Source organism: Passer montanus, unplaced genomic scaffold (assembly GCF_014805655.1).
Source record: "Passer montanus isolate IOZ18808 unplaced genomic scaffold, ASM1480565v1 scaffold9, whole genome shotgun sequence".
Taxonomy (NCBI): domain Eukaryota; kingdom Metazoa; phylum Chordata; class Aves; order Passeriformes; family Passeridae; genus Passer; species Passer montanus.
Genome location: NW_024374367.1, coordinates 14,295,364 through 14,318,060, shown reverse-complemented (window position 1 = coordinate 14,318,060; position 22,697 = coordinate 14,295,364). Strand labels below are relative to the sequence as shown.

Sequence of the window (22,697 nt, the reverse complement as noted above, 5' to 3'; positions counted from 1 at the left end):
TGGAGACATGACTTCATTGGGAAGCTTCACCTTTTGGCTTTCATCTTCAGCACTGGAGAAATTATTTTGCCTCATGGACTCTTCCATGGTCTGTCTCCTGCAGATAAAGTTCTAATTTTCATTTTTGCATTTTTTTGTGAACCTGGCAAATTATTATTGTTTTAAACATCTCCACTGTCCACATCACAGTAATGTGGGGTTTCTTTCCATTTTTCTGCCTTATCTGCCACAGAAAATACCTGTGTTGCTTGTCAGCTGTAAATGACATCAGGGTAAGAAATGCCTTCCCCTGCATTCCTGTTCCCTGAAGTCTGTAAGGAAATAACTGCAGACTGTCTGCTTTAGCCACTTTTTGCTGCTGTGAAGGAAGGGAACAAAATCTCTCCTGCTCTGCTTTGATGTGCTCCTGAACATCCATTAAGCTACAACTTCAGTGTTGCTGGATAGAAATAGATCATTTTTCTTATCTCTGCTGTCCTTCTGAGCCTGTTAATGTAGTCTAATCCCAGGGAGCAAGCCCGGAGATTTACAGCCAGAAATGGTTGCGGCAATTTTGCAGAACCTGTTTTGTGCTGTGGTGACATCTTGGTGCTCGCTCGGATCCTGCTGGGGTTGGAGAGGAGTCCAGGGAGGAGCACGTTCCATCCCTGATTCAGAAATGGTGGGTTTGAACTTCACAGGGGCAGTTAATGCCAGTCCCAAGTGCTGTGCTCAGGATGCTGGGTCTGAGGTGCTTTATTTGTCAAACGTGGAAATTCGCCCGCCTCTTCCTTCAAGTTGTGATGTGAAAAGTTAATAAGTGAAATAACTGTTCTTCCTCTGCATGAGCCAGGCAAATGTGCTCTGAAAACACATTACTTTTATTTCTGCCTCTTTTTCATCTTCAGTGATAGAACTAAAAGTTTAAATTCCTCCTAAATTCCTCTGTAAATATTATTTTTGTTACGGTATGAATCAATCCTTGCACCTTGTCCTCTCTACAGCTTACTTCAAGTGGGATATTGAATTCAGTTTTGTAGAAATAATCACCTTCTCCAGGTTCCTTTGTATTTCTTTTATTAAAGAGTTGAGGCATAACATACCTGAGGTTGAGAACCAGTAAAGAGGAGGATTATTAAAATAAATACAAAAAATAAAAGTCCATTAGTGTTTAACATGTCCAGTTAAAAATACTGAACAGCAGCTGGGCCTGGAAATAAAACCCAGATGATTTTGGAACAGAAAATGGCACAGGTGGTTCTGGCAGGGTGAGTAATGGGTTAAGGTTGGATGTCGTATTCTTGGCTTATTATTTCACTGTTGTGAAATAATTATTATTCCACTGTTATATATTAATAGTAATAACATATGTATATTGTACAATAATATCATTTAATAGATCACATATATGATATATACATTGCATAATATATTTATTTTTATATAGTGTAAATTAAATAATGTTATTCCACTGTTGGAGGATGGGGAGATGATGTGTTTCATTGCACATACAACAAAATATTTCATATTATTTTGCACATTTGGATGAGAACACAGCTGTCTGGAATGGCTGTGAACATGGGATTTTTCTGCTGACTCAAGTTGGTGGTTTGGAGTGTGGAGAGCAGCCGGGATGGGACATCTGTGGGCAGGACACTTCTCCATCTGCTGTGTCTGTTCTCTGTCACTGTCACATCTGTGCTGCCCACGTGTCAGAGCTGGGATCTGTGCCAGGCGCTCCACACCTTGTGAAGGAGGAGATGACAGATCCTGCTTATCCAGGAATCCTTTCTGCTGATGTTTGGGGCAGAATCTGTGCATTTCTCTGTGTGGAAGGTGCCATCCCTGGAAACATAAAGGGCTGAAGTCAGTGGCAGGAAAAAAAATACATCCCACTGTCATCAGCATGTTCCCAGTGCTTTAAAACTGAGCTGCTGTAGGATGGTTTTCATTGATTTATTTATTGAGGAAAGGCTTTTTGGGAACATTGCTGCATATTTAATAAATAAACAAACCTTCAGATAATTACAGCTAGCTCTGGCAGGGCTTTGGCCATCTGTTTAACTATTAAAATCTGAATAGCCTGGTGTTCTTCAGGACTAAACCTGCTTTGTGCTTACCAGGGCTGGTGCTCAGTAGACTGCCAGGATGTTCTTAGGGCTTGTTTTGGGAAAGTGTTAGAGGGAAAAAAGAAATCTGTGTTGCATCTGAGAAGTCGACTGTAGGATAATTTCCTTGAGCAAACATCCTTGCCTCCTGAGATATTTCTCAAATTGCTTGAATTGCTTTGTTCAGTGCTGTGTTTGCCTGGAGTTGAGTGGTAATTCCCAGATAATACGAATTTATGAAAGGCATATTTTTGGAAAAACCTGTTGGAGAACATTTTTCTTTCAAAACATGCATTTCCCTAGTAACGCTCTTAGGGCTTGGTTTGGTTTTTTCCAGTTCTTTCAGTGCATTTTTGCCAGTGCAAAACATGTTTTAAAAAATACTCCCTGTTTATCAGATGTTGACTCAACTATTATGGTATTAATATTCTTTTACTGCCTTTTTTTTTAATCTCTGCTGTCTTTGGTCCTTTCCTTCAGTCCCACAGAGCCCTCAAATCATCTCATCCCTTTCTTTCCCCTCATTTATTACAAACTCTTCTGCCTGTTCCCATGCTGGCATCTCCTGTTCACCACACTCTGATACATCTGTGCCAATTTAATTTTTAGCTTTGTGTTTATATGACACAGACTTTTGAATTCTCTCCTTTAATTGGTGTGAGAGCATTTAAATGTCTCCTGTTTCATATTTTCCTGCACCTCGAATTGATTCAAGGGAAGGGGAAGAGTTTCAAAGATTTGTAGGATTTTTTTTGCTGTTTTTGGCTGGTTGTTCACTGCACCTGGCTCCAGCAGCCTGTTCATCCCAGCAGGACTCACCTGTGAAATATTCAGCATTTCATGGGATGGGAGCCACCTGCAAGGTCTGTTCTGCACTGAGGTCTGCTGCATTCTATTGGCAATATTTCAGTATATTTCTGTATTTCCAACTCGGTGGTTTTCTGTGGTGTTCTGTGGACACTCAGATGGGCTCTGCTGGTGAGACCGACGTGAGCAGAGGTGGGGACAATATTTCAAATGCAGAAGTGTCTGGGTGGCATTTTGGGTGTAAAATAAGCCTTGAAGGGTGGGAGGTTGTTCTGCTTGCTGTGTCGTGGAGCTTTCAGGGTGTAAAATGCAAGTTCAGCCACATGGCACGGAAAAAAGGGATTTTGTTGGTGTGGAATTCTGTGATTGCCCTGTAGCACCATCCTGACCAAGTGAAACCCTGGAGATGCTTCCCCAGCAGCTTCTGCATCTCCCCTCAAGTGACAAATCACCCCTTCCCTGCCTGCTTTGTGTGATGTTCACTCCTGCACTGGTGGTATTTTTGTGTCCTCTCTCTCTCTGCCCAGCAGAAATGACTACAGAGATAATTTTTGGTCTCAGTGTGACTCTGCCAGGCTCCATCCAGGCCCTGGGAAGGCAGCAGAAGGTTTTTCACTGGCTCACATGCAGCCCTGGTGGGGTGTTTCTCTGTTTAACAGGCTGTATATCGTAAATATCCTGATGGAAATTAATTATGCAGAGTGCACATTTAGTTTTGGGTGTCTCTCTAAAGAAATACCAACTTCATGATTACAGCAGTGCATGGGTATAGCAAATTTTGGGGTTTAAGGGAGTGGGAAAGAAGGTTTGTTCATGCACACAGGTGAGTTTTAGGGGATGGTGGTGTGAAGGTTGCTGGGTTTTGTTGTTGCTTGTGTTTGTTTTTTCTTTTTAAAGAAACAAATTGGTGTTACTCTGTTTTCTCCAGCAGTTCTCATTACCAACATAGCTATTACAATGTGCTGAGGCTGTTATTTGCCCTCAAGAGCTGAGAGAGTGGGATTTCCGTTCTTTTTAATAATGTGACTTTTACCAGGGCGAGTGGGCTGTGAATTAGTGCTTCATTATGGGCTGACATCAAACAGAGTCCCCACTTCAGAATTACCCACTCAAGAAAACAGCTTAGATTTGGTTGTCTGACTCATTTAGGCACTTGAACATCCTACCAATACAGAATTACACCTAAAGTATATTTAACAAGTTCTGCTGCTTTGAATAACAGTGGGTCTGATGCAGCAGTACAATACATATTTTCATGGCTGTTAAGGGACAATTATGTTTGTAGTGCTTGAATCCTTGTTCTGCAGTTTTCAAAACATGGTAGAATTGCTAACAAACATGTTGACAATAAAGAGCAATTGATACAAGTGTGATCAGATGCTTGGGTGTTGCTGGATTTGGAGTTGGAAACATGAATTTAAAAAAAAAAGTTGGAAAATTGAATCCTGCTCCTCTCACAGTGAATGTGTTCTGTGCATTACTTAAAAAAATAAACAGGATTTGGTGCAAGTTCTAGCAGTGCCTGCAAATCTTACAAAGTTCTGTGTACAGAACTGGTGTCTGGGGGTGAAATATCACACAGGTTTCTTGATAAAACACCACATAACTCAGCATTGCCACACGCCAGCAGCTGTGTGTGTGGAGCAGCTTTGTCATCAGGAATGCTCTGAATTTTTCATAGCACCATGTTCTGTGTCTCTCCAGAGCATGGCTGTGCTGTTTGATGTGATCTTGACCCGTCCTTTATCAATTACACAAGATCACAAAACAGAAACCTTGCAGTGAATGTGGTCAGCAGGCTCTGAGATGGGTTCTGATTTATTCTTTTATTAAAATGTCGCTGTTCTCAGTCTCATTTAGCTTACAGAGATGCTCCAGGTCGTGTTTTCCCCTCCTGAATCCACAGATTTTTATTTTATCTTCTAATTGTCCTGAGTATCACAGGAGTGTTCCAGTGCAGCTGTTACAGGTTTGGTGCTCACATTGCTGTCACTCCACATTTTGGAATCTGTCTCAGCCACTTGAAGTCTCAGTGCTTGAGACTGAAAACTTGGCTTGACCAAAAGGAGGGAACCCACTGGAGTGTGCAGTTTTCACACCCTTTTTTGTATGGGTAGGGACTCGTTCTGTTGTTCTCACTTTGGGCAGAATCAAAGACTTTTCAAGAAAGCTGAATTGTGTTTTTTCCTCCATTTTACTGCAGTGGTGTGTATATTTCAGTTGATGCAACTTTATGGACTTGGTACTAAAGCAATGAGGCAAATACATGTATTAGCAGGGCAAGGGAGAAGAAAATGCTGTTTCAGGAGACAGAAAGCCTCAGTTGCTAATTTTAAACTTCCTTCTATATGGCAAACTATAAACAGGCAATAAAAGCATTTAATTTGCAAATTACAGTTCTAGCTTGGTTTTTATGTTGGATTTTCTTCTCTTGTGGTCAGGATTTTTGTAATATTTTTACCAAAATATTTTCAGTGGCAGGATTCAAGCCTTTGCCTGGTAGGGTTAAGTAAATTGTTAATTTTGTCCATTAACAGTTGCTTTTCAGATGAAAGGAGATTAGAAGTGAGGTGTAATAAATGCAAGGAGGAAGTGAAAAGATTAAGGCAAGAGAAACTAATGAAAGCACTTCAGTTTAGTGACCAGTTTGAGAGAGTTTTAAAGATCTGCTGATTAATAAACAAGTCTTTAGTCCAGCAGATAAAATGCAGAAATACTTTGTGTGTTTCTGGCCTTTTGTTTCGCTGATCAATGGGATATTGTCATCCCATGGGTGCTGAAAAGGGAATCCTGTTCTGACTCACCACTCCTCAGAACCATCTTCTGTCCTGATCTCTGGTCTTTGTTTGCAGTTATATTTTATCTATTGAGACGTTCCAGCAGGATGACAGCCTCTGATTTCACAGGGATACAGTTCAATCTGTAAAAGCAAACAAGCTTTGCCATTATTAGTCCACCTTTTAAGGGATTTTATTTACCCTGAGGACTTCATGTCCCTTCCCAATGAGTTCATGTAATAATAAGTTTTGTTAGAAGACACAGCTCTCCTCCCTGGTGTTATTGTGCCTTGGATAGTGGCTTTATTAAAAATCAAACAAAACCCTAACAAAGAAGCTCAAGGATAAACAGTCACTCTTGATACACTTCCAAACAATGAATTTGACCTTCATTCCTCTGAATCTGCTGCAGGAACACCTGAAAATCAGACCAGCATCATGTTCAGGAGCAGCCAGTGCTCTCCAAGGTCAGAGATTGGGACTTCACTGTGTAATGCTAATAAAGAGCCCTGCTCCTGTTTTGCATGCTGATTTTTCATTATCAAAGCCATGCCGGACAAGAGAATGCAGAAGTTTGTAGAGAAATTCAGTGCTGGTATTTTGGCAGCAGTCTGATGAGTGTGGTGGTTGAGCTGCTCTGGAAGGTGGGATGGGGAGCTTCCTGCTAATTTGTGGGAAATTATTCTTTTATTGTAGCATGGTCGTATTCTCCATTTTTGGATGGATATGCATTGCTGCTTGTTTCCCCAAAAACTGCTTTTCTGTGACAGCAGTCTTCACCTGTAATCAGTGTCTAATAATTCCAATTTTCACAATATTGCAGCAGCTCAAACTGCAGGGCTGTGGTGGGTCCTCTCTGGTTACCTCTGGGCTGATTGCCTTCCCAATCCTCCAGCACATCCCACATCCCTTCCCAAGGTGCTCCCACCCAATCCCATCCTGCCATTTGTTGGACAACACAAAGACAAGGAAGGTTCTGAAGGTCTGTAGTTGCAATAAAATGAGCACATGGGCTTAAAAACTCATTTCAGTTATGGAAATTGTATTATTTAAGATGTATGACTTCTGATGGTTGTGATGTAAGAGGGCAACATGTAGTCTAAATGAATTTTTATGTAAAATATTAATTCTTTGGGTGTGATTCATCCTGGAACAGAGCAGTGTGTGTTCTCTGAGGTGCTGTCAGCTCCTGGTTTTTCCTTGCATGGCTCTGAGGAATGGTCTTGGGGCAGCTGATGAATGTACAGTGTTATGGCAGAAAGAGCAAGGTGCTGGAAAGGCCTGAAACAATAATTTAAGGCTGTGCTGTTTTGATCCCTGAGTGAAATCACTTTGGCTGGGGTTTTATGTGACTTCTCCATCACATCCAGCAAAAGGATCTGAGTTTATTCTGAGGATACCTGCATGGGAATTCACTTGGAAAGCCGAAAACTGCCTAGGAAACATTCCTGTGAACTTGATGTGCACTAACAAAGGACTGTACAACGCTCTCTTACTGCAGCATTTTCTAAAGGAAGCATTGAAATTCTGATCGCTTTTATTCAGTGTTTCACTGTAACAGCTGTTGCTTTGCAGTAATAAAAAATGCTGTATTTTGGGGAAATAGCTGCTGTTGGTCAACTCACTGCTCCTATTAGGCTTGGTTATAAAGAAAGCCTTATTTAAACACTGTGTTAGTTTAGTATCCTATGCAAAGTTATAAACTTTTTTTTAAATGTCTTTTAGGGGTTATTTATGGAAAAGCCTTTGTAAGTGTAGGACTTTAATCTTGGCTTATATTACATGTTGTATTTTGCTTATTTTAAGGGTATAATGAGGACCAAATTTCTTGGGTCTTGACTCACCAGTTAGAGGGAAAACCAGTATAAATGTATGATAAAATATTTATATTTATGGAAACTGAAGTTTTTGCTTCCCCCCAAGAAGTGCCGGACGATGCTGTGTGTGATTTTTGGGGTGTCCTGTGCAAGGCCAGGAGATGGACTCAATAATCCTTGTGGATCCCTTCCACCTCAGGGTGCCCCGTGATCCTTACACAGCTTAAAATAATCTCAGAGAGCCGAGGCCAGTCAGAGCAGAGCACTGGGTCAGCACACCGAGCTGCAGGGCTCTGGCTTAGTGATGCTCCAGGGGATTCTCCTGCAGGAATATGGTCCAGGAGGTTCCTTGCTCTTGGGAAAGATCCATGTCTGTTTTCTGAATAGCTATTATTAATGTTATTTTACATTGGACATGGGAGCTTGATGCTGTGTTCAGCCTTGAAAGAAGAAGAAACATCTCCAAAGAAACAGCGGCTTAAGGACCTATTTTTAAGTTATTGGCTCCTTTTTGGTTATCAAAGTCCTGTAGCAGAAGCCAGGCATAAGAGCAGAATTAGCCACAGGATCTGTTGAATTATCTCACTGCAGATTAGGTCCCTTCAGCCCTAATTCTGTCATCCCCCCTCGTGCCAGGCAGCCTTTTCTTCTGCCCGGGCTGCGCTGGGTCTGCCGGGTTCAGCTGCAGGAGATGGGAGGTCAGGGTTTGAGAACATCAGGGTTTCAGAATGCCAGGATTTCAGAGTCAGGCTTTCAGAGTGTCAGGGTTTCAGAGTGTCGCTGTCCTGTCTGTGGTGTTGCTGATGCCCTGCTCGCTGCTGTTCCCCTGCAGACGTGGAGAGCTCCAGGATGAAGATGAGGAGCGCGGTGTCGGTGCGCGAGGGCCAGGGCGTCGTGCTGCTCTGCGGGACCCCGCCCCGGGCTGGAGGTAAGGGGCTCCCTCGGGGTGGTGGGGCTGGGCAGCTTCCCTGGAAAGGCTAAAAAGCAGAATTATAACGATATATGAGTTCTGAGTAAAAGCAGGGAGAAAGAAACCAAACACAAAGGGCTGGGGAGGGAAGTGTTTAGGAGGATTTACTTTTATCTCGAAATGCCTTTCTCGTTCCTAGTAATTTCTGTGCACTTAATGTGTCTGATTTTTATGGGGTTTCCTGTAATTAATGGAGTATCTTCTACAGTTGCATTCTGCCCAATTTCACAATTGCTGAGCCTCAGTGAATCCAGTTTTCCCTGTGAGCAGAGAATTGCAGGTTGTCTTGAACAGTGCTGGTGTCTGCCTGTGTTCTTGCAATCAAGACATTCTGTGGTGGGATGGAATGGTTCTGTGTAATTTAAACCACTGCTGCACTCAGGGGGTGAGAAAAGGGGATGTATGGATTCTTGGTGGTCCAAAAGTTGTGAGTACATTTCTTCCCTCATTCTGCATCTTCAGTCTGACTAATTGCTATTGAGTCTGAAGTAATACCCAAAAGGAACTGGTTTTATTGTTTTTAATTGATACGGAGTGTCCTTATTGAAGGGCTGTGATGTTAAACATTAGATCTGATTGCAAAGACAAGGTAATAAAAGCTAGACATTATATTCAATAATATAGGTGTTGCGGCCTCATAAATTTGGCAGAGTCCAAGCAGACACAGCCATAAAGTGGCAATTTTACAACTGTCTGAGCTTGCAGAATTTTTTCCCCTCTAAACTGATACATACTCTTAAATCATCTTTATAGCCTTGCAACAGCTTTGTCTTTCAGCAGCTGAGGAAATGGGTCATTCCCCCAGCTATCTATAAGAATTAGAATGATTAAATTTTCCTTCTAGATGCAGCCCAAGGCCTGAACTGCCCCAGCTGTTCCTACAGCTGTGGCTGTGTGTGGGTTTGCACCCAGAGGTGATGGCCAAGCTGAGGCAGCACTGCCTGACTCTGGCAAGGTTTAAGTTTGAGGTGTGGAACAGGAGGTGATGCCAGACGTGCTCATGGTGCTGGGAACAGTGGCTGGAAGAGGTGAGAATTCCTCCTGCAGTCAGCAGATGGGAGATGATTGACACCCCCACACTAATTGTGCTATGCAAAAACAGAGCTGAGCTCCCAGAGTTACCAAATGGGATTGAGAACTGGTACCAGAAATATTTCAAATCCTTGAGTCTGTCTGAGAGTTGGAGGATTAACTGTTGAAGTTTCCAGGAGATGTGGAGCAAGGTAGAAAAAGCCCCTCTCCATTTTTCACTGAAATAAAGCTGTAGCAAGGTGACACAAAACACACAGGATGGGATGCAGGGCAGGAAGTCTGGGATAAAACGTCCAGCCAGGAAGCAGAAGTGGTTTGTTAGGAAGATCAGGGATGGTTTAGGACCAGCTGACCTGGCCTGAGGGATGTTCAGCCCTTTCCAGATCAGTGATCTGACTCTTTTTTTTTTTTTTTTTTTTTTTTTTAACTTGGAGTCTGTATTTATTGCGCTGAGCTATCAAATAATTCCAGACAATACTAATTCTAAAAACGTGCTCCACCAGCTTGTTTCCTCTCCCTCTGTAGCCCCCAAAATACTCTGCTTTTGTTTTCTGGTGTGTTCTGCAGTTTCTAAGATCTTGCTAACTTAATTGCACTTATTTCTTGCATTCTCTGCAAAGAGTTTGCAAGAAGAGACTTGATTAAATAGTGATTATTCCTCCATGCACAGCATCCCGGTTACAATAGAAACCAATGCTCATCCCTAAAGAAATGCCAGCTCATAGTATGGAAAAAGAAAATTGCTTCCCTTCTGCAATTTATCATATTTTTTCCTTGCTTATCTTAGACACAGATATTTACATAAATCATATGAATGTCCCTTTTCAATGGGGAGCAAATTATTCCTGCAGTGAGCAGTGGCTTTGTCCTTTTGAGTGTGCAGTTCCAGCTCCTCTGGGCTGTGGGCATCCAGCATTAAACCAGCAATGAAACTCCATTTACAAATCACAAACCACTCCAATACTTTCTTTAGAGTTACCATATTTCCCCTTTCTGGAAATTAAATAAAATTCACTTTTTTTACCAGTCTTGTTAGCGTGGAAGATTTGGTAAATGACTGGATTTGAGTGTGAAGACATTTTTTCCCCAAATATTTTTCTGGTCCAGGCTGGTTTTATGTTAAATACCCTAAGTTGTCTCATAATTGAGCAGTGATGTTTGGATAATTAAGATGGTCATCTGTCATCGTTCTGCATGGCCATACTTCTGGATCTTTGAATTCTGTTGCAGGGAACCTGTTAAAATACCCCCTTTTTGCCACCAAAAATCAGTAAATCATCTCACCCATATACTCAAAAGGTAAAATAACATCAAAAATGGATTTATGCAGCTCTCCCGATACTTTTCCAGTTGTTACGACCTTTAGATTTCACTGAAATCTCTACAGCTATTTTGACTTTTTACTGCATTACTGTGATGTCTTTAATGGTTTTAAAGGGCTGTCGATCAACAAACATCTCAATATCCTCAACTCAATGTTGGACACAATTAATGTGCAGCTGGTTAAAAAACATTCATGTGATGCTAATTTTTGCCCATTCTGCCAAGAATGAGAAAAGCTAGACATATGGAGATCTAAAAATGATTTTTCTCTGCTACTGATTTTGTTCCAAAATTGGTATCTAACGAGTGACAAAGCCTTCAGTAAAGCAAATCTGAGTTCCTGTAGGGTTTTACCTCCTGTTACCACTGTACTGTATTGTGGTTATTGTGTAGCTCGTCTTCAGCTGTTATTTCTGTTCCTATATATTGTGATTTATATTTGTTTAGTACAGTCAGTTTTCCTCAGCTGACATTGATTTTGAATTTATGAGGTGTTTCTGCTCTTCAAGAGAGGAGCAGGCAATGAGGCATGGTCCTTTTGTGTTGTCTGGGGTGGTTTAAAACTGCTTTATACACAGAGAAAAAGATGATTTTTAATGGTAGAAGTGACGATTTGCTTGATGGTTACTTGAACATTTCAACAAATATTAGTTTGCCTGGAAAAGCACGACATTAGTTTTAGATTGGTGTACTTCCTGCTGCATTATTCCTATGGGAATGTGACCATAACCCAGGAGAACTTAAATAAATAACAAGAATTTTGTGGAGCTGATGAGCTGTTACTTGGAAATTGCAAGGAAATTCTGCTTTATTCCTAATTAGCCTTGTGTGCTCTGTGTTCCTGTTTGATGCAGTATGGCAGGGATGTTCCTACATGGATAAAGCAGCAAGGATTTGTCCTCCCTCTTCATATAAGTCCCTGATAAATGTAGGTTTAATCCATCAATGAGGCAGGATTTGAAGGGCAGGGATCAATTCAGCTCACAGCATATTGTGTCAGAGTTGTGACATGCTGATAGGAAATAATATTAGATCATGGAAAAATAGATCCCAATTTATTGCTCAGTGTTTGCTGTGACAAATCCTTCACTGAATAATGTCATGTCTGTTCCAAATGGGTGTTTAGACTTGCAGATTTTTGCTCGTGTCTCTTGTATTGCCATTTGGAGACCTGCAAGTTCCAGCAGGGCTCTGCTTCATGAATAACATGGCATGGAAAGAGTCTCAGATGCCAGAAATATTTGGATGCTCTGATTGCTTCTCTTCTGCAGCTCTTGAATAGCAACATGCTATTTTTTTTCGGGGAAATGGAAGTTGAATTAATTGTACATATTTGGCTTTGGAAATGTTTTATACCTTTAAAACAAAGCAAAGTTAAACAGGTGCAGCTCCAGAATAGGAGTTCTGTGCTGTTGTACAGCAGTGTTTTGGGTTGGGAGAGACCTTAAAGATCTGATTTCATCCCATGGGCAGGGACACCTTCCCCTGTCCCAGGCTGCTCCCAAGCCCCAGTGTCCAGCCTGGCCTTGGACATTCCAGGGATCCAGGGGCAGCCCCAGCTGCTGTGGGCACCCTGTGATTGAAACAGTCTGCTAGGGAGGAATTCCCAATATCCCATCTAAACTCCCCTTTTCCCATCCTGGTTTTCACCTTTGCTTCCTGCTGTCATTGCAGGCTGTGGATGACACGCGTCGGGGCATCAGCAATAAATCACACGTGCAGGGCTTCTTGCACAAAAATGTACTTTAAGGAGAGTGGCACCTTGAATGTTGTAAGAGCACTGGCCTTAGAAATGGCTCCATAGTGTTCCTGTGCTGTTTCAGTCTGCCAAGGAGAAGTGGCATTTTTATTTAAAAACATATTTTTCAATAGTCCTGCTGGTGTCATCATCATCATCTGCACAAATTTCAGCTGACAGTTTGAAATCAAATGGTACCTGAGAGACACTTATGTTTGTCCATGTGAGGGGAAATAATACATGTTCACAGCTGGATCTTCCAGGGATTTCTGTCTGCCAGAGCATTGTTTTCACCACCAGTACCAAACCACTGCTGCAGGGACACTCTGCTGTACACTTGGTCAAATGCAGTCATTCTGAAGCACTTTCTCCTTTTGATAAACCTGTTTTCCAGGCTGAGGTAATCCAGGCTGAAATTAGTACATCTTACTTATAAATTATAATTAATATATCTTTTTATAGATTTATTATTCTTATAAATCTTATAATTATTTTTTATATATTTATATATTTGTGCACCATCTTCAGTCACTTTATAGTGCATGTTTTTAAGCTGACAGGGAGGAGGATAAATTACCTGAGAAGCTTTGTGCAGTTTCTTACCCCAAAATCTTAGAGAACTCTTGAACTCTACGTTCCATTGTGCAGTATCTCTTGGAAGAATGTGGGGATGGAAAGAAAAAGGGAGAAGTTGATTAGGAAAAACCAAATTGCAAGAAAAAAATTCAGGTTGAACCTTTTTACTTTCCCAGTCCCAGGTATATGAGTTCTGCCTTGGGGGAAAAAGAAGAAAACTGGAGACAATAACTGCATTTGGCTCTCCACCTAGTTTATTTTTATCCCTAAATTGTGACTGTGGGGTATTTCTCCTCCAGCTCTTTATTATCTTCTCTGCTAAAATATTTGGGTTTTTCTTTGCAAACAGGATAATTGATTAGGAGGAGGCAGGAGGGAGGTGGCTGCAGTCCCAGCACTCAGAACAAGAGTGCTGAAAGGAATTTTTGTTTATCACAAGGGTTTTATCAAGTGCCTTCTCCTAAAAGAGTGCAAGAGTATCGAATGAAAGTGTCACTAAGTACTGCTTCCATGTATAAATATTGGTGCTTTACTTTGAAAATTGACTCCTGGGTTATTTCCATTAGTTTCCCTTGGTTTATGTCCCTAATATTTAACATTCACAAGAAATCAGATTTATTTTAGTTCAGCAATAAACTAAACTATCGCCTTTTTTATCCTCAAAATTATTATAGGCAGGAGGCAATTTAAAAATACTTCCAGCTATTGAAAAAGCACAACAGAGTTCTGGAAAATGCTCTCAGCAATTAAATGTAAAGTTCTGGGGAGGTGATTAAAAGAACAATTTGTCACTTGGAATGGATGTGGCTAATGGGGATGTATTTACATATTGCTTCCTAAAGCACTTTCCAACTTCTCTGCCTGCTTCCAGAGGGTGGGAGCAGCGTGCTCAGAGCCAGGGCTCTGGGAATGACCCAGCCAGTCTGGAGCAATTAGTGCAGAAATGTGATGAGGAGGAACCAATCCGTCTCCTCACAGCTCCAGGGGAAGCAGAATGGGGGTTTTTGATCAGCCCTGGATGCTCAGTGGAGCAGAGCTGTTCTGTTGGGCTCTCAGTAACATCTGGGCTGCCTGGGAGCACCCAGGGGTGTCACTGCCAGCTCAGGAGCAGTTTGGGATGGAAAATTGGGATGGCTAATGGTCCCTGGCCAGCAGGGCCACGTGCTGAGCCCCTCTCCAGGGAGTCTCTGGTATTTTCAGGGTTCCCCAGACAAAGGAGGAAATGAGAATCTGACTCCATGTTCTTAGAAGGCTAATTTATTATTCTATTCTATATTCTTATTCTGTTCTATTCAGAATGCTATACTAAACTATATTAAAGAATAGAGAAAGAATACAAACAGAAGGTTACAAAGAATGATAATGAAAACTCGTGACTCCTTCCAGAGTCCCAACACAGCCTGGCTGTGATTGGCCATGAAGTTAAAACAATTCACATGAAACCAATAAAACAACCAGCTGTTGGAGAAACCATCTCCAAACCACATTTCAAAGCAGCGAAACACAGGAGAAGCAAATGAGAGAATATTGTTTTCATTTTTCTCTGAGGCTTCTCAGCTTCCCAGGAGAAGAAATTGTGGCAAAGGGATTTTATGGAAAATGTGATGGTGACAGGAATCTTTGGGGTGGCACTGACCAGGAGGGGGTTGGAGTTAATGAAGACATCAGCTGCCAGTCTGGAACATCTGTTTCCCAAGGATGAGCAGGGAAACGTTGGTGCTTTAATTACAGTGGTGACACTGCTTGGGATGATTTAGAATTATTATTATCCAGGAATTTTATTGTGGTACCTCCAGTGGCTGTGTGACATCCCTGTGGCAGCTGAGCTCAGGTGACAGATCATGGTGTGCAGTTACCTCTTGGCCACTTCTGTGGCTGTGCTCTGGGCTGTGGGACAGCAGAAAAAAGTACAACTCAGTATTTTTGAAGAATTACATCTGTTTTTGCATCAAACTAAAGCTCATTCCAAAATCAAAATAACAAGTGGACTCTTACCCTGTTTCGTTTAAAAATGGAAATCAGGTTTTAGCCTGAAGTAGGAGCCTTGCAGCTTCAGCTGAAACATTTCAATATTCTCATTTAATGAGTAGATTGGAATTGCAAGATATTGTGTGTGTTTGTGTCTCACTGCTCTCATTGTTCTGGGCTGTTCCATACACACAAGTTGCATGCCTGATTACCTGCACAGCAGGCTGAAAATTGATCTGGTATATTTTAGCTATAAAATAATTCACCTTTTATGCCAAAACAATTAATGTTGTACATTAGTTTCAAATTAGTGTTGCCATTATACTCTGGAATATGAAATTAATTTCTGGGGATGCGTTTTTCACTTTTTGTAGCTGGACTTGCATTCCCATCAGGCAGTTTACATTTGGTATAGACAAAAATTCAGCCAGAAATGTTCTTCTGCAGAGTTCAGGTGAAATCCCAGTGTCTGGGCAAACACTGCACCTATTTTGAGCAGATCTCACTGTCTCACGTCACTCCTGCAGGCCACGGGTCAAGCCCTGCTACAGAGGTTTTGTAATTGTCATTATTTTTATATAGAGAACATGAACAAAAAGTAAATACCAGCCCCGTTTGTTCTCTGAAGTGTGACTGCAGCTAAAGACTTTTTCATTATCAGTGATAGAACTACTTGAATGCCAACAGCCCAGGCTCCCCTTGGAAATGCAGTCTGAGCCCTGGTTTGGTTTGTTTTTCCCAGCTGCACACACCTAGGATAGTTTTTAATTCCTGAGCATTGAATATTTGCAGGAATACACCCCAAACCCTTGAAGTGATGTACAGTTTATCTCAGATAATATTCTAAACTGGTTTTCCATTGCCAAGATGCTGATTTCTGACAGAGGCACCTCGTGACATTTTAAGCTCCAGTTTACAGATATGTTATGGGAGCACACAAACACCTTGCCCTGCGCCTCCAGAGCAGAAGGGTTTTATTTGGAAAGCAGCCTTTAACGTTTGCCAGAAGAAATGAGGGAGATGTTACTTGGTTTATGGCACAGGGAAGGCAGCACCAAGAGCAGCTGGGGGAGGATGGGGTGCTCGAGGTGCTGAGCTAAGTGCAGGAAAATTGGCCCAAGTGAGAAAGAAGAAGTATTAAGGAGAAGCTTGAAGTAATTTATGTAAAATAAAAGCAGTTATACCCCTGGGAGCACTGGCATTCCAGAATCCCAGTCCCACAGCAGTGTAATCCAAGGATTTGCCTGCGGGGAGGTGAGGACAGCTTGCACCCCAGAGCATCCTCTGGGACCTTGATGCACTTTTACCTCATTAATTAATTTCCTGCTTTTAGCTAATTTGTCTGCCCTTTCCCAGAGGTTCCTGTGCAGCCAGGGCTGCAGCAGTGGTGACAAATGGACATTTTGGTGGGTGTTTGTCCCACAAAACCCAGCCTGAATGCTCAGTGCGAGCTCTCAGAGCTCCTCCCTCCTGAGGGATGCTCATCCCCAAACTCTGCTCCCTTTCCTGCCATTTCGTCACACTTGCAGCTGAAATTGGGCCAAATGATGAACTAATTGGTTTCTGTCTTAATTAGGGAGTCTGTTATTATCCTCTCAAAATCAGTGTTACTTTTCCATCACTTTTAACCTAAGGTAGATCATTCAAAATAGCTGTTTCCATGCTTTTAATTGCAGTTTCTGTCATTGCTAAATTCTGTCTGATTACCTCCTTGGAAACAGTTTTCCAGGAGCCACGTGCCATCCTGTGGGATAGGCAGACAGCCATTGGGAGACACAAAATTCCAGGATATTTCAGCTTCTCCTTGTGTCTCTGCTACAGGATATTGTAAAATCAGAGCTGGAGAAGTCCATTAAATAATTGGGATTTGTTCATCAATGACTGACATGAAACCTCTTTATGGTTTGGTGGTTGGTTGTTTCTGTTAGTTTGGGTTTCTGGATTTTTTGGGGTTTTTCTTCACCTTGAGGTCTTGTTCAGTCAGCTCCATGCTCCCTAAAATCAAAATTTTCATTTCTTACCAGCTTTATTTTTGGAAACACCCACTTGGCTAAATCAAATCCAGTCATTTTGGAACATTTTAAATCTGGTTCAGAAGAACATTGTTCACATCACTTACTTGTGGCTGTTTTAGAAGTCTCATTTAGGTGTGAATTACGGGGCTGGCAGGTAGGTATTAAGCAGGCATAAAGAAGTGATGGCCCAGAAGGAACAAAAGCTGACATTATTTATGCAAAAAGTGAATAAAATTAACTTTGTGAATTGTCCTTCTCCTTTTCATCATAGGTCTGTGTGCCTTTTTCCCCCCTTAAACTTCTGCTTTTCCAACTTCCTGAATTTAATTACAGTTTGGGATTTCCAGCACTGCTGTTGTCACTGAAATTCTGTCTACAAGAAGTAAAATCACCCTGGTTCTGTAAATGATCTTCCAGTGAAGTGTTTCAGTCTCACTTAGAGGAAATGTGTCATTTCTTTAAATTCTGTAGTTATAAAATACTTTAAACTTAATTTGAAACCATATTTTCAAAAGGATGTGCATAAACTTAAGCCTTGACTTTTAACATAGTTAAAAACCAATAAATGTGTGGCTTTTACCCCATTGTGTTCCTTTAGCAACAGTAATTTGGGGTTTTTTAAGGTTCATAAATAGCAGGAAATGACCCTGGTAAAACCCAAAGGCCATGGTGATTTAATTGTTGAATTTCATAAAGAATTCAGGTTTAAAAATGACAGGTAATTTTATAAACATTTTTTTAATTGAGCACTTAGGTGCACAAAAGGGCTGGAACAGTGTGAACATGCTGAGTGTGTTGGAAACTGCACAGTAAATAATAATCAAATAATGCAAAATAAAGAGAAGCCGCCAACCAAGACGCAGTAAACAAATAAAAATTGAGTAATAACTGTAATTTCCAATACCTTATCCATGTATGGTCGCCAAATAAGGAAAAAATGCATTGGAAAGCAAAGGCTTAGAACTCAGAGGAAGCCCAGGAGAGACATATTACTTCCATTTATAACAGAAAATCAACTGAAAACTTGTAATTGACAGAAAGGGAGTGAGTTTGTGTCCCTGGAGGTGCCCTAAGATCAGCAACAGGCAAATGGTGTAAACATAATAAATCACACCACAAGTTGTTTAATATGATTTTTTTTTTATTTTGGAAAATAAGAGTGCAATTTTGTAAAGGACAATAAATATAAAATGAGGTGGTGGGGCACAGGGATAGAAATACCCCAGCCTTTTTTTAAGGGAGTCAGTGAAAATAAGTGTTGAATGGGGAATTAGGTTTCCAGGAGTGTTTATTCATGGGTTGAAGGACCCAATTAAACTGGAATCCACTTTGCATGGCTGCCATAATCCCGGTGACTGATTTCACTGGGTTCACTCTTGACTTTCTTAACCCAATATCCTAGCAATGAAATGAAGCTGCTTCTTTTCCTGCTGCATCTCCAGATCTCCACACTGTTCTGAACATCTTTTTTCTTTTTATTTTCTCCTAAATTTTAAGCATGAAATAATATTTTGAGCAAGGAAACACAGGTGGTTCAATAAATACCAGAAGCACTAAAGCCTGGTGTCACCCACGGCTGCCTTGTGGGTGTCTGAGTTTGGTGTGGAGGTGAAAATTGTGGTTTTTTGGTCCCTGATTTGGTGTGCAGCCCCTCCCTCAGCCCTGAGATCACTGTGTCCACCCAGCTCTTGCAGAAATTGTTCTACTCAGTATTCTGCCTTTCCCATTTAGAAGCACCCCCCATTCCTTGCTCCCTCAGACCATGTAATCCCCTTCAAACTCCTCAGCTGTGCTCTTTTTTCTTTATTTTTGAAATAATTTAGTGCTTCCCTCTGCACTAATTCCCCCACTGTTTCCTGAGAAATCCTTGCTGCCTTCCTTTCCATAAATGAATTGCACCTCTGAGTTCTGGAGGAGGGAATTGTGGTGAGAGCCATTGGTGCTCCTGAGGAGATGCTGCAGGTCCACAGGGGTGATGGTCTTGCAGGTCTTTTCCTCCTTATGGTTCTGATTTTGGCATTAAATGTTTCTAACATTTACTTATTTATTTATAATATTTATTTATTTATTTAGATACTCATTTATTTTTATTTATTTCTAGTATTTCTAACTATGACAGAAGTTTAACTCCTGAGCCTGTTAATGGTTGGCACAGGCCACTGCTGCAAAATTATCATAATGGAAGGGGTTTAAATATTGATAGAAGAAAATTAAATGCAGGTTAATTATCAGCCATTTCATTTGATGCCTTTTTTGCATTAGCCAACCTATAAATATCTTAATAATTTCATTTATTGAGTGGGTTTTTTTCACCTGCAGAGTCCCACCTTGTGTTGAATTGTCCTGTTGGCTTTGGCAGCCTGGGGAGGGGTTGAGGGTTCAGGATGTGTCACCTTTTCATTTCATGCTGCACCCAAACTTGTGCCCCCTGAAATTAAACCTGTGCAGGAAGGGCTGATCTCCATTTCGTGGGGGCAGTGCCAGTGCTGCAGACACTGCGCCACAACAGAGGTCAATCAAGCTGTAATCATTGCTAATTAGCACTTCCAGAAGCTGTAATCTTTGTATAAGTGCCACGTGGGTGAAAAAAATTATTCCTTGCCTAGAACACCATTAAAAATTTATTTTCCTTTGATCCTGCAGGAAATGAATGAGACAAACACGTGGCCTGGCACAGGAAGGGGCTTTTGCCAATTTAAATTGGCCACACAAGGCTCAGAGGATGCTCAGGAAACAAAACAAATTCAGTGGATTTTTTTTGCCAAATCTCTTGTTTTCTCTTTCGAACTGTGGGTTTGTTTTTTTTCCCTTTCAAATAATCATAATGAATAGTGTGAGTGCTACTTTGCCACATCACACAGAAATGCTTTTAATGGAGTTTTTATGGATTTTTGTATGAAAAAAATAATTTTGCTGTGTGATGAGCCCTACTGGGAATTTAGGCTTCTTCTGACATCCTTATCACGTGGATACTGCTGTCCTGTTTCTACCTGCTAATCATCTGGCTGAGGAGTTAAGTAGCTACTGAATGAATAATCTTTCCATTTTAGCAAAGTTTGCTCTCTTTTTTTCTGTCTGCTCCTATTTCCGTGCATGTTAAATTAAAAAAAAAAAAAAAAAAAAAGAAAAAAAGAAAAGGAGATTTAAACATGCCTGCTCAATATTCTGGATTTCTTTTGCTTTTTTTTTTTTTCTTATGCTGGAGGAGATGGTGAAGAAAAAATGTGGGGTTTTTGCAACTTTCTGGTACTTTTTAAACTGTATTTTTCTCAGTCACTGGCCCTGTTTGTTACGCAGTAAAGTACTGTAAATGATGCAGTGTACTGTATTTGCAGGGATCCCCGTGGCAGGAAGGAATGATGAATCTGACTCCATGTTCTCAGAAGGCTAATTTATTACTTTATGATACTCTATTATATTAAAGAATGCTATACTAAACTATACTAAAGAATACAGAAAGGATACTTACAGAATGCTAAAAAGATAATAATGAAACTCGTGACTCTCTCCAGAGTCCTGACACAGCTTGGCACTGATTGGCCATTGAGTCAAAATAATTCTCACCAGAATCCAATGAAACAATCACCTGTGGGTAAACAATCTCCAAACACATTCCAAAGCAGCAAAACACAGGAGAAGCAAATGAGATGAGGATTGTTTTCCTTTTTCGCTGAAGCTTCTCAGCTTCCCAAGAGAAAAATCCTGTGTGAAGGGATTTTTTTGGAAATGTGAATGCCACAGCAGTGCTGTCAAATACAGCAATAAAGTGATCTTTGAAGGAAAAAAAGATGGAAAAATCCTATCAAACACCTTTGCTTGTGTGCTTTCCCCACCCAGACTTGTCCTTTGCCTGGATCTTCAACGAGTACCCGTCGTTCGTGCAGGAGGACAGCCGGCGCTTCGTGTCCCAGGAGACAGGGCACCTGTACATAGCCAAGGTGGAGCCCTCCGACGTGGGCAACTACAGCTGCGTGGTGACCAGCAGGGCCAGCAGGAGCCCCGTGCTGGGCTCCCCCACGCCCCTGGTGCTGCGCACCGACGGTACGGCTGCCAGGGGGCCTGGGGCGTTCCCAGCATCGCTGGCTTCCCGGAGTTATTGGCTCTTGAACCATAAAATCTCATGTGTTGTGCTGTCATTGTCACCTTTGTAATGAAGGGGTGGGGCCATTGTGGGGCTGAGATTGATCTGTTTCTCAGATGAACATCAGGCGTAGAGTCTGTGAGGTTTTGGACGAGCAAGAACTTGGTCATAGCTCAGAGTAGTCACAAATTCTTTGACACAAGGCAGTATAGAACTTTCTAAACCGATGGACACTTTCCACAGGGTTTATTTTGGTTATCTAACCTTTCACTTTTACTTACTTCTGCTGCACTGTGGATACTTTTATCCAATGGGCTGTTATCACATGTACACACATATATTTCTATTGTAACTTCTGTTTCTATAATTTCTGTTCTCTAACTTCTATTTCTATAATTTCTAATCTGTAACTTCTATTTCTGTATTTCTGTTATTTATTCCTTATTTCTATTGTAACTTCTGTTTCTATAATTTCTGTTCTCTAACTTCTATTTCTATTAATTTCTATTCTGTAACTTCTATATTTCTGTTACTTATTCCATTCAACCCCACATTTAGATTATAAACCCTTCACCATTTTATCAATACAGTTTCTCACTTAAGGGATAGTCTCACCTACATCTATAGAAACAGAAGTTTATTATTTTCCTGCTTAATGTCTGTGTATTGTATTTTTACATCAATCCAAGCTTCTCTCAATGCTGCAGATCAAATCCTTCAGTGTCTGTGGAAGTTTCTGTTTTTCCAATTCCCGCAGTCAAACTTTCTTATAAGATAAGCTTTGTTGCATCCTAACTCTGTCTCTGATCTCACTGTGCTTCCCTTTATAAGCAGATTGTCAGATAAATAATCTTGAATTGCAAGAGAGAGAAAGAAAACCCTTTGAAAATCACCTTCAAAATCTGACCTTCTCAATTGTCTGCCACAGGTGTGATGGGGGAATACGAGCCCAAAATAGAAGTTCAGTTCCCTGAGACGCTGGCAGCAGCCAAAGGCTCCACTGTGAAGCTGGAGTGCTTTGCACTGGGAAAGTAAGTGTTCATCTCACTGGAAGCTGAAGCTGAAGTTCATCTTCACTGGAAGCTGAAGCACCTTTGGGCTCACCTGCACAAGGGCTGGGGGTTCTGATGTTTCCCTGATTTTGGTCATCACAGCTCCTGCCTTGAAAGGAGAGGGCAAAGACTCTTGGAGTGTGTTTTGATTTTGTTTAGAATTAAGATGTGTATGTTGGCAGCACAGGAATTTACATTTCATTTCAAATTAACTCCAGTGTGGTTTTGCATATGACCTTTGAGCTAAGTCTCCTTTCTTTGTTCAAGGAAATGGTGCTGAAGTCTGTGAGAATGTTGTCTGAATTTTCCCCTTAAATGTACTTGATGCTTTCATAATATTGTTCTTTCTTTATAGCTAAAATAAAGATTGAAATGCATTTCTCCTCTGAATGATGCTTCACTCGCAGCTGATATCTTTTCTCTTTCACAGATGATCTGAGAATGCATTTGTGTT

At 41.1% G+C, this 22,697-nt stretch overlaps 1 protein-coding gene across 2 annotated transcripts in view; it reads left to right on the top strand.

The window, feature by feature from the left end:
- Positions 1-22,697, top strand: part of CNTN3 (contactin 3) — a 95,305-nt gene that overhangs the window by 37,083 nt on the left and 35,525 nt on the right. For both annotated transcript variants that reach the window (XM_039695319.1, XM_039695320.1), the window contains exons 3-5: positions 8,321-8,416; positions 20,948-21,151; positions 22,120-22,222. In XM_039695319.1, the coding sequence (XP_039551253.1) occupies positions 8,321-8,416; positions 20,948-21,151; positions 22,120-22,222 (403 nt within the window). The remainder of the gene's footprint in view (positions 1-8,320; positions 8,417-20,947; positions 21,152-22,119; positions 22,223-22,697) is intronic.